Source organism: Perna viridis, chromosome 5 (genome assembly GCF_037379345.1).
Source record: "Perna viridis isolate PV_CMFRI_1.1 ecotype Kerala chromosome 5, ASM3737934v1, whole genome shotgun sequence".
NCBI classification, from domain to species: Eukaryota; Metazoa; Mollusca; class Bivalvia; order Mytilida; family Mytilidae; genus Perna; species Perna viridis.
In genome coordinates, this window is record NC_142449.1 from 46,217,260 (window position 1) to 46,230,099 (window position 12,840).

Genomic DNA, 12,840 nt, shown 5'->3' on the forward strand with positions numbered 1-12,840 from the left:
TGTCGATATGTTCAATATTCCAAGCAAAAGGTGATACTGAAAACCATGTACCTTGAAATACGCGATTTCGAAAAGGAATGGAATAAAGCAGATAATGCTGTTCCATTCCTTTCATCTGCTGTTATTTGTCAAAGCGGTGTTAGACATGTTCGTTTACGATATGTTCATGGAATTTACACTGATGTAAAAACTGTCATTGCTGAGGCCGTAGATGGTAAACAACAATCATTATGCACGACAAAATAACAAGGCTAATTAGATTGGAATTTAAATTAAATAAAAACACAATGAATTTACAATCAACACAACTCAACGATGAATGCGATACAAGATAATCTCGAAGGAAATATCTGTCACAAAATGAACATTTTTTGCAGCTCATAGTTCTTTATCAAGACATATATTAATGAAGTATTATATTTCTTGTTGTGTCGGTTTTATATATTTTGAAATTCTTTAAAGTCGTTTGTAAGACTTGTAATTCAAAGATAAAGACTAGACAGGGAAGGAGAACCCACACAAAAAAGAAAATGACATTACCAAAAATATCAAGTACAAAGAAACAAAAGCGAAAGAAAGACCCACTTGAACTTGTTGTATGGATCGGTTGTACCGGTAGGGTAAGCGTCCTAGTTAAGCTTTGTTCATGGATTTGCTCTTCAAGTATTATAATCCCACACCAGGATCAAAACGAGATACTAAGCAATACCATTGTTAAAATACATAATTAGAATCGTCCAAATAAACCAAAGATGAAACGATGCCAATCATGGGTTACATGGATGAATGCACGTTCAAATACATACGTTTTGACAATGACAAACAACAGGAAAGGCAAAATTTAAAATGCACAGAGAGAGACTAGCATCAAGAACCCCAAAAATACGGGTTGGAATCAGAAGCGCCGGACGGATGAGCAGTTCCTGATTCTTGCGAGACACCAGTCGTGCTGCCTGATAAGGTCATATCCCGTAAAGAGGAAGAAAAGAGTAATCAAGGGAACCAAAGTTATAGCGGTAATCAAAAGAATGTAATCCAGGGACAAAGACCAGACATGGAAAACAGACATACACAACAAAGAACACAAAGTAACTAAAATCATACATACAAAGTAACAAAAGCAAATGAGCAACTCGGACTCCACTAAAACTGGGAGCATACATCAGGGGCATCGGTAGGGTAAGCGTCCTCTGCTTTTCTAGAAACACCCACCGACTTGCTCATAAAAAGTCAAGTCCGGGGTAGACGAAAGAGGAAAGGAAAACTATGACACATAGAACAAATCGGTTTTCGTGGTGCAAACAGATACATCGTAACGATCCGCGAGTTCATGATGATGACAATAATACTTCTCTTGTGATGACTTCAATCTTGTAGCAGAAGCCTAATTATAAGTAGTCTAGCCGATACAAAAAGTCTGCGTAGTTACGGCAAAATTTCTGATATAATGTATGAGTTTTTATATGAAAACTCCATACGCAGGTGCTGAAGGGAGAGCTGACATTACGGAATGAAAAGTCATCTTGTTTGTCGTATAGTTTGGTCAATAGTTTTATTATTAGTAGTACCTATTAAAGAAGTTTACAATGCCTATGCCGTATTAGCAAGTTCTGATGTAAAAATGTTGTGTTACCTTATTCTATCACAGAATGCTCCACCGAAATTTAGCCATTATGATAATAATATAACTTATATCACAAGGAATTCGCATACTATGCAAATATGAAAATCCCATTACATAATGTTCTAGTATAAAAAAAAGTTTGTGTAACTTGATTTTATGCGCTATTTGATGTGTATATATTTCAATGTAAAAAGAAATACTGCATGCAATATACTTTCAAAACGTTACCTTATATCAAAGAATAATCAAGGAAACCAGATTTATAGCGGTAATCAAAAGAATGTAATTCAGGGACAAAGACCAGACATGGAAAACAGACTCGGACTCCACTAAAAACCGGGGGCATGGACCAGGTGCACCGGTAGGGTAAGCGTCCTTTGCTTTTCTAGAAACACCCGCCGAGTTGCTCATAAAAAGTCAAGTCGGGGTAGACAAACGAGGAAAGGAAAACTATTACACGTTGAATAAATCAGTTTTCATGGCGCAAATGGATACAACATAACGATCCAAATATATATTCCAAATATATATTAATGGAACCACATTTATGGAAAGCAAACATCATTTATTCAGGACAAAGGAAAAAATCTGTAACAGAAACAACCTCTTATAAAAGAGCTCCTATTAAATCTTCGGTTAATGTTCGTTTCCTCTTCACGATAGTTGACTAGATTATCTTCTGAATATATCAGATAAATCCTTTGTGTGGAGAGTTGTAGGTTCGATCCCAGGCCAAACAATACAAAAACTTTAAAAATGATAGTCATTGCTTTTCCACACAAAGTACGCAAAATATCCGAGATCCGAGAGTGACGACTGGTTGGTTTATTGTTAGACTAATGTGTCTGAATGTGCTTACCGGCGGGCTATTGCTTCTGTGAACTTGCACATTAAAATCTTACCTACTCTGAGTGTCAGACTTATTCAAAATATGGTTTGTTTGTTCGGTTGTCAAATGTTATCATCCTGAAATCGTGAAAGATTTGCCATAAGAGGTAAAGCACAATCAATCATTCAATCGAACTAAAGTATTGAATCTGTTCGAATATATTCGCCTTTAGAGTCCATTTACCCTATACTATAAAAAGTCAAGTTGTTCAGTCTCGAAATCAGCCATGCCTTTCTCTTCGTGAAAAGGTTTCCTCTAACAACCATTAAATAAATCCACTTTAGAAAAGGTTTCATTAAGTATTCATCATCCATACCGTTCAAATGACATAAAACATTTTTATGTTTCACTGTACAGGATGTTGACAAATTTTTATTTGCAACTTAAATGCTAAACTAGAAATTGCATAAATTGCAGTGATTTTTAGATCCGGGAATGCATGGTTCTTAAAGTAACATACAAATTAAGTCGATTAGAATCCCAATCCCATGTTATATAAATTGTAAATAAGTTGTTAGAAGTGTTAAACTTGTCAAAACTTTACCGTGATGCACTACATCTAAACATTAAAAGAGGTAAGTAACAGTTTGTATCCAGAATAATTCTATATTATTTTATTTTAAACATGTTGTTATAGTCAGTGTTTGAAGTTATTTAAGTGACTGCAGAATTCAGTATTTTATTTTCCGTTCAGTTTACTATCGAGGTAAACCAATGACCTTTGTTAAAGTTTGTCTTTTTTGCTTTCTTTCTTTGTTTATTTTATTTTATTTTATTATTATTATTTTTTTTTTTTTGATTTTGACTAATTATTTTGTGTGTTGTCTTTCCATTGGTGTGTATTACTGTTTTACTCTTGATTTGTCTGTATGCACTCGAATCTTGGTTCCATTGGTTTACCTTAACCATTTGTATTTTGTAACTTATTCCATTTAACTCTAACATGTTCTTTGCATTTGCAGTGAGATCTACAATGAAACACATGTATACTTTAATAGCTGTAATAGCTTTACTGAAGAGCTCCTATTGTATCAAGAAAACTAAATGTCAAGTGGTCAAGGCTTTACGTCATGAAGGTGTACCTGACACGGATCTCAGAAACTGTAAATAAATTAATTCACTGTAGAAAAGATTAAGTGTGGAATTGGTTCTTTTTTTTGCTATACGTGCAGATAAAGACTTAAACCTGGTCCATGCTCCCAGTTTTTAGTTGAGTCCGAGTTGCTCATTTACTTTTGTTACTTTGTATGTATTATTTTGGTTGTTTTATGTACTTTGTTGTAAATGTCTGTTTCTCATATCTAGTCTTTGTCCCAGGTTTACATTCTTTTGATTTCTGCTGGAATCTTGGTTCTCTTGATTATTCTTAAACTAAAGGAAATGCGTATATACATTGATGGTATTCAAGTTTATTTTCCATTAATTGTGTAAAGTTACTCAACGTCTTCGTATCGACTGGTTTTTACCTTTCACTTCCAAGTTTAGGTATCATACAATCTAGTTTTTTTTTCTTAATTTACTTATCCAATGCAATCTTGTTACAATTACTGCATCTTTCAGTATGACCTATATTTATTTTTAATATCATAGGGCTTTGTTTGGTCCAGCATGAAAGTGGCTACCATTACGACGCTCTGCATGTAAATTCTAACGGTTCAAAGGACTATGGAATATTCCAATTAAACAACAGATATTATTGTGACAGACCTCATGGAACTTCATCGTCCATATGCTGGAGGGTTAATACCTACGGATGTGCTGACACATGTGCATGTGTGTATTACTGATTATAATTTCTTCAAATTTGTCTTTTTAAGCGATTTTTCTGTTCGTGAAATGAAATTAAAAAAAAATTAACCCATGATTCTATTTATTTTATACATATATCAACATTTTAAGTACTGAATCAACTTTGAACCTGACATTTTATTTTTTACTCAAGCGTGTCCTGGATTTACCCAGCTGTTCCTTTTGGAATTTTTTAACAATACATTATCATCCTGCTTTTTTATTTTAAATATGATCCTGGTCACCCTTTCATCAATTTCAAATGGTTGCTCCATTAGTAAAATATGTTCAACAGCCTCAAATCTTACAGAATTTCAGTGATGTTACATTCGTGATGTAAGTTAAAAAGTCATGAAAAAATCAAACATTTGAGATAAATTCACTAAAGTTAATATTCCCGCCATTTTTTTATTATTGATCACTAGTATATGCTATATGCCATATTTTCCCTCACTCTCCCATTTTTTCATGAATATTTCCATTAAATATGCCGTGTAGAACGTCTTTATATTTACAAAACCAAATTATGCATTGGTGTTTTGTAAAGTCTAATGTTACAAATTATTTCTTAAAAGCCGTCTCATTCACCACTTACTAGAACAAGTTAACATGCCATGTCATAAGTAGTACGTTTTATAATATGTTTTCAATTTCAACAGAAAACGTCTGAAATCAGCGATCGGATCAAACGATTGGGTGTTTCCTATGGTCATACTGATCTTTGCATTTCTTATTAGTGTTGATCAGAATATAAAAGTGTTTCTTGTTGCCAGCTCCTTTAACTAAGAAAAATAGGAATACACTTGCAGTCACCATTGTTTGTTCACCCAATTTTCTTTTATCTTAATGTGAAACAGAATGTTTTTTAGCCTTCAGAAACTCTGACATTACCAACGATGCTAACTGTGCAGTAAGAATCAAGAAATGTGGCGGATTTGGCAAATGGTATGCATCGACGTTTTTGTTGACTACAAACTGAAGCACATTTTTTTCTGCTATTGATTTATTGACGTTAAATTGCTTACTTACTTTCCATTTCTATTTGCTATATATTTGCAATTTTTAAGCAATTTCAAATAAAACATTTCAATATATTATATCAAAACAAATATTTCCTGTCAAATAACACATACATGATATACAATGCAAAATTTCTGGCATCTAAATTCTGCAATATTAGCGATATCAAGTTTTTTGAAAAGCACTGTTTGTTTGTTTTTGGTTTTGTTTTATTTTGTTTTATTTTTTCAGAAAATCGTACATTCATCTCCAACTAAAATCATCCGTATCAAATCAAACCAGAAACGATAACGCAAGGAAAGTGTAAAACCAAATAGTAACCAAATGAAAACTTTCCCCTCCAGTCTGATTTATAAAGATTTAAATCTGTTTTAACTTGCAGGTATGGTTGGAGAAATCACTGCTCTGATGTGTCAGGCTCGGCTTATGATTACAGTAATTGCTAACATAAAGGAAAGATGACTTTACACAGTTTTATTTCTGTAAAGGACTTAACAATTTAATTGTAAAAATGTTAATTAAATCATTTAGAAAGTAAAATATAGATTTAGTTCGATGATCATTTAAATGATTTAATGCACTTAATTTGGTAACGTAGGATTGTCACCATGAAATTCGGAAAAAATCACTATATTATACATGGTGGTGCAATCATTTAGAACAAACAGGTGTTCAAAAAACTTTTATTTAGGTTTATATACAATCGGTCTAATTATTCACAAGCCTGATATAAAAGTTTTTCAGATTATTTTTGGCGTGAGTCAATGGTCCAATTTTACACATTCAGTGATTTTTCAAAAAGTGTTTAAGATAGATAATTGTTTTCTGTCTTCTTGTAAAATCATACAGTCATATATATTTTCAATGAATAAATATTGTTTGAAATAATATAAAAAATAATATATTTCAATTTTGTTGAAATATTTTTTTGACATACAATTTTGTATTGTACAATTCCAAACATTCAAGGGGAGAAAATTGGTTGGAAAATGTTCTACAGAGCTGCAATAAGAGTTTGTGTTTTTGCTTTTTTTTAATTACACCATAATGATTTCGGTAACCCCCATATTTATTGTTTATTTTTTTTATTTACATTTTCTTTTAAATATGTAGGAAAGTCAGTTAAATGTTCTTTACAAAAAATTTTAAGAAACTCTATTTACCGTTTTTTTTTAGATTGCAAAAAGAAATCAGAATCTATTGTAATGTATAAGAGTGCCATAGTAAGACTCAATTATCTCGAAACAAGTTTGGTGACTTGTCGTCTTTACATTAATATTCTAAAGTATGTTCATTCAACGTAATGTTTGAGAAAAACTATAAAAATCTAGTAACTAGAAATATAATCTTCCTTAATCCTATAATACTAATCCTTTTTTTTCTCTTCGAGACTCTCAATTATTGAAATTGACACTCGAACTTGACATTACAAAAGGCGGCATTCAAAACCACAACGTAATATGGATGTCGATATGTTCAATATTCCAAGCAAAAGGTGATACTGATAACCATGTACCTTGAAATACGCGATTTCGAAAAGGAATGGAATAAAGCAGATAATGCTGTTCCATTCCTTTCATCTGCTGTTATATGTCAAAGCGGTGTTAGACATGTTCGTTTACGATATGTTCATGGAATTTACACTGATGTAAAAACTGTCATTGCTGAGGTCGTAGATGGTAAACAACAATCATTATGCACGACAAAATAACAAGGCTAATTAGATTGGAATTTAAATTAAATAAAAACACAATGAATTTACAATCAACACAACTCAAAGATGAATGCGACACAAGATAATCTCGAAGGAAATATCTGTTACAAAATGAACATTTTTTGCAGCTCATAGTTCTTTATCAAGACATATATTAATGAAGTATTATATTTCTTGTTGTGTCGGTTTTATATACTTTGAAATTCTTTAAAGTCGTTTGTAAGACTTGTAATTCAAAGATAAAGACTAGACAGGGAAGGAGAACCCACACAAAAAAGAAAATGACATTACCAAAAATATCAAGTACAAAGAAACAAAAGCGAAAGAAAGACCCACTTGAACTTGTTGTATGGATCGGTTGTACCGGTAGGGTAAGCGTCCTAGTTAAGCTTTGTTCATGGATTTGCTCTTCAAGTATTATAATCCCACACCAGGATCCAAACGAGATACTAAGCAATACCATTGTTAAAATACATAATTAGAATCGTCCAAATGAACCAAAGATGAAACGATGCCAATCATGGGTTACATGGATGAATGCACGTTCAAATACATACGTTTTGACAATGACAAACAACAGGAAAGGCAAAATTTAAAATGCACAGAGAGAGACTAGCATCAAGAACCCCAAAAATACGGGTTGGAATCAGAAGCGCCGGACAGATGAGCAGTTCCTAATTCTTGCGAGACACCAGTCGTGCTGCCCGATAAGGTCATATCCCGTAAAGAGGAAGAAAAGAGTAATCAAGGGAACCAAAGTTATAGCGGTAATCAAAAGAATGTAACCCAGGGACAAAGACCAGACATGGAAAACAGACATACACAACAAAGAACATAAAGTAACTAAAATCATACATACAAAGTAACAAAAGCAAATGAGCAACTCAGACTCCATTAAAACTGGGAGCATACATCAGGGGCATCGGTAGGGTAAGCGTCCTCTGCTTTTCTAGAAACACCCACCGAGTTGCTCATAAAAAGTCAAGTCTGGGGTAGACGAAAGAGGAAAGGAAAACTAAGACACGTTGAATGAATCAGTTTTCATGGCGCGGATGGATACACCATAACGATCCAAATATATATTCCAAATACATCTTAATGGAACCACATTTATAGGAAAGCAAACATCATTAATTTAGGACAAAGGAAAAAACAGAAAGAACAGTTTGGTTGACAATGTCGCCTGTAAAAGAGCTCCTATTCAATCTTCGGTTAATGTTCGTTTCCTCTTCACGATAGTTAACTAGAGTTTCTTCTGAGATATCAGATAAATCCTGTGTGTGGAGAGTTGTAGGTTCGATCCCAGGCCAAACAATACAAAAACTTTAAAATGATAGTCATTGCTTTTCCACACAAAGTAAACTATCCGAGATAGAGTGACGACTGGTTGGTTTATTGTTAGAATTATGTGTCTGAATGTGCTAACCGATGGGCTATTGCTTCTGTGAGCTTGCACATTAAAATCTTACCTACTCTGAGTTTCAGACTTATTAAAAATATGGTTTGTTTGTTCGGTTGTCAAACGTTATCATCCTGAAATGCATGACACATTTGCCATAGGATTTTGTAAAGTAAAACACAATTAATCATTCAACTGAACTAAAGTATTGAATCTGAATATATTCGCCCTTAGAGTCCATTTACACTATACTATGGAAGTTGTTCAGTCTCGAAATCAGCCATGCCTTTCTCTTCGTGAAAAGGTTTCCTCTAACAACCATTAAATAAATCCACTTTAGAAAAGGTTTCATTAAGTATTCATCATACATACCGTTCAAATGACAAAGAACATTTTTATGTTTCACTGTACCGCATGTTGACAAATTATTATTTGTAACTTCAATGCTAAATTAGAAATTACATAAATTGCAGTGGTTTTTAGATCCGAGAATGCATGGTTCTTTAAGTAACATACAAATTAAGTCGATTAGAATCCCAATCCCATGTTATATAAATTGTAAAGAAGTAGTTAGAAGTGTTAAACTTGTCAAAACTTTACCGTGATGCACTACATCGAAACATTAAAAGAGGTAAGTAACAGTTTGTATCCAGAATAATTCTATATTATTTTATTTTAAAAACATTGTTATTGTCAGTATTTGAAGTTATTTAAGTGACTGCAGAATTCCAATAATTTATTTTCCGTTCAGTTTACTATCGAGGTAAATCAATGACCTTTGTGAAAGTTTTTCTTTCTTTCTTTCTTTATTTCTTTGTTTTTTTTTTGTGATTTTGATTGATTCTGTGTTTTCTTTTCATTGGTGTGTATTACTGTTTTTCTTGACCATTTTCATTTTGTAACTTACTCCATTTAATTCTAAAATGTTCTTTGCCTTTGCAGTGAGATCTACAATGAAACACATGTATACTTTGATAGCTGTAATAGCTTTGCTGAGGAGCTCATATTGTATCAAGAAAACTAAATGTCAAGTGGTCAAGGCTTTACGTGATGAAGGTGTACCTAACACGGATCTCAGAAATTGTAAATAAATTAATTCACTCTAAAAAAGATTAAGCGTGAAGATAAAGACTTAAACCTGGTCCATGCTCCCAGTTTTTAGTTGAGTCCGAGTTGCTCATTTACTTTTGTTACTTTGTATGTATTATTTTGGTTGTTTTATGTACTTTGTTGTAAATGTCTGTTTCCCATGTCTGGTCTTTGTCCCTGGTTTACATTCTTTTGATTTCTGCTGGAATCTTGGTTCTCTTGATTATTCTTAAACTAAAGGAAATGCGTATTTACGTTTATGGTATTCAAGTCTATTTTCCGTTAATTGTGTAAAATTACTCAATGTCTTCGTATCGACTGGGTTTTACCTTTGACTTTCAAGTTTAGGTATCATTCAATCTAGGTTTTTTCAGATTAATCTCATAAATATAAGTTCTTATCCAATGCAATCTTGTTACAAGTACTGCATCTTTCAGTATGACCTATATTTATTTTTAATATCATAGGGCTTTGTTTGGTCCAGCATGAAAGTGGCTACCATTACGACGCTCTGAATGTAAATTCTAACGGTTCAAAGGACTATGGAATATTCCAATTAAACAACAGATATTATTGTGACAGACCTCATGGAACTTCATCGTCTATATGCTGGAGGGTTAATACCTATGGATGTGCTGACACATGTGCATGTGTGTATTACTGATTATAATTTCTTCAAATTTGTCTTTTTTAAGCGATTTTTCTGTTCGTGAAATGAAATTAAAAAAAATTAACCCATGATTCTATTTATTTCATACATATATCAACATTTTAAGTACTGAATCAACTTTGAACCTGACATTTTATTTTTTTACTCAAGCGTGTCCTGGATTTACCCAGCTGTTCATGTTGGAATTTTTAATAATACATTATCATCCTGCTTTTTTATTTTAAATATGATCCTAGTCACCCTTTCATCAATTTCAAATGGTTGCTCCATTAGTAAAATATGTTCAACAGCCTCAAATCTTACAGAATTTCAGTAGATCACATTCATGATGTAAGATAAAAAGTCATGAAAAAAATCAAACATTTGAGATAAATTCACTAAAATTAATATTCCCGCCATTTTTTTTTTCATTACTGATCACTAGTATACGCTATATGCCATATTTTCCCTCACTCTCCCATTTTTTCATGACGATTTCCATTAAATATGCCATGTAGAACGTTGTTATATTTACAAAACTAAATTATGCATTGGTGTTTCGTAAAGTCTAATGTTACAAATTATTTCTTAAAAGCCGTCTCATTCACCACTTACTAGAACAAGTTAACATGCCATGTCATAAGTTGTACGATTTATAATATGTTTTCAATTTCAACAGAAAAAGTCTGAAATCAGCGATCGGATCAAACGATTGGGTGTTTCATATGGTCATACTGACCTTTCTATTTCTTATTAGTGTTTATCAGAATATAAAACTGTCGCCAGCTCCTTTAACTAATAAAAATAGAAATACACTTGCAGTCACCATTGTTTGTTCACCCAATTTTCTTTTATCTTAATGTGAAACAGAATGTTTTTTAGCCTTCAGAAACTCTGACATTACCAACGATGCTAATTGTGCAGTAAGAATCAAGAAATGTGGCGGATTTGGCAAATGGTATGCATCGACGTTTTTGTTGACTACAAACTGAAGCACATTTTTTGTGCTATTAATTTATTGACGTTAAATTGTTTACTTAATTTCCATTTCTATTTGCTATATATATGCAATTTTTTAGCAATTTCAAATAAAATATTTTAATATATTATATCAAAACAAATATTTCTGGTTAAATAACACATACATGATATACAATGCATAATTTCTGTCATCTAAATTCTGCAATATTAGCGAAATCAAGTTTTTGAAAAGCACTGTTTGTTTATTTTTGGTTTTGTTTTGTTTTATCTTGTTTTATTTATTTTTTTTTTAGAAAATCATACATTCATCTCTAACTAAAATCATCCGTATCAAATCAAACCAGAAACGATAACGCAAGGAAAGTGCCAATTTCATGCAAAACCAAATAGTGTCCAAATGAAAACTTTCCCCTCCAGTCTGATTTATAAAGACTTGTATTCACTTGAATCTGTTTAAACTTGCAGGTATGGTTGGAGAAATCACTGCTCTGATGTGTCAGGCTCGGCATATAATTACAGTAATTGCTAACATAAAGGAAAGATGACTGTACACAGTTTTATTTCTGTAAAGGACTTAACAATTTAATTGTAAAAATGTTAATTAAATCATTTAGAAAGTAAAATATAGATTTAGTTCGATGAACATTTAAATGATTTAATGCACTTAATTTGGTAACGTAGGATTGTCACCATGAAATTCGGAAAAAATCACTATATTATACATGGTGGTGCAATCATTTAGAACAAACAGGTGTTTAAAAAACTTTTATGTTAGGTTTATATACAATCGGTCCAATTATTCACAAGCCTGATATAAAAGTTTTTCAGATTATTTTTGGCGTGAGTCAATGGTCCAATTTTACACATTCAGTGATTTTTCAAAAAGTGTTTAAGATAGATAATTGTTTTCTGTCTTCTTGTAAAATTATACAGTCATATATATTTTCAATGAATGAATATTGTTTGAAATAATATAAAAAATAATATGTTTCAATTTTGTTGAAATATTTTTTGACATACAATTTTGTATTGTACAATTCCAAACATTCAAGGGGAGAAAATTGGTTGGAAAATGTCCCACAGAGCTGCAATAAGAGTTTGTGTTTTTGCTTTTTTTTTTAATTACACCATAATGAGTTCGGTAACCCCCATATTTATTGTTTATTTTTTTATATACATTTTCTTTTAAATATGTAGGAACGTTAGTTAAGTGTTCTTTACATAAATTTTTAAGAAATTCTATTTACCGGTTTTTTTTTACAGATTGCAAAAAGAAATCAGAATCTATATTGTAATGTATAAGAGTGCCATAGTAAGACTCAATTATCTCGAAACAAGTTTGGTGACTTGTCGTCTTTACATTAAAATTCTAAAGTATGTTCATTCAACGTAATGTTTGAGAAAAACTATAAAAATCTAGTAACTAGAAATATAATCTTCCTTAATCCTATAATACTAATCCTTTTTTTTTCTCTTCGAGACTCTCAATTATTGAAATTGACACTCGAACTTGACATTACAAATGGCGGCATTCAAAACCACAACGTAATATGGATGTCGATATGTTCAATATTCCAAGCAAAAGGTGATACTGAAAACCATGTACCTTGAAATACGCGATTTCGAAAAGGAATGGAATAAAGCAGATAATGCTGTTCCATTCCTTTCATCTGCTGTTATTTGTCAA

At 32.0% G+C, this 12,840-nt stretch overlaps 2 protein-coding genes and 1 long non-coding RNA gene across 3 annotated transcripts; 2 read left to right on the plus strand and 1 right to left on the minus strand.

Moving 5' to 3' along the window:
- Positions 1-2,932: 2,932 nt before the first annotated feature.
- Positions 2,933-5,861, plus strand: LOC148617941 (lysozyme c-1-like). Its single transcript, XM_088585625.1, has 5 exons — positions 2,933-3,088; positions 3,476-3,616; positions 4,104-4,286; positions 5,171-5,246; positions 5,704-5,861. Exons 2-5 carry the CDS (start codon positions 3,487-3,489, stop codon positions 5,765-5,767), a joined length of 453 nt encoding a protein of 150 aa, XP_088441751.1. The 5' UTR covers positions 2,933-3,088; positions 3,476-3,486; the 3' UTR covers positions 5,768-5,861.
- A 2,269-nt stretch (positions 5,862-8,130) lies between these two features.
- On the minus strand, positions 8,131-8,916 carry LOC148617942 (uncharacterized). The gene is made up of 2 exons (XR_015922573.1): positions 8,492-8,916; positions 8,131-8,447 (listed from the first exon to the last, which is right to left on the minus strand). It is a non-coding gene; the product is annotated as an uncharacterized LOC148617942 (long non-coding RNA).
- A 47-nt stretch (positions 8,917-8,963) lies between these two features.
- LOC148617943 (lysozyme c-1-like) lies at positions 8,964-11,776 on the plus strand. The gene is made up of 5 exons (XM_088585623.1): positions 8,964-9,065; positions 9,377-9,517; positions 9,991-10,173; positions 11,055-11,130; positions 11,619-11,776. The coding sequence occupies exons 2-5, from the start codon at positions 9,388-9,390 to the stop codon at positions 11,680-11,682; spliced, it is 453 nt and encodes a 150-aa protein (XP_088441749.1). The 5' UTR covers positions 8,964-9,065; positions 9,377-9,387; the 3' UTR covers positions 11,683-11,776.
- Positions 11,777-12,840: the final 1,064 nt, after the last annotated feature.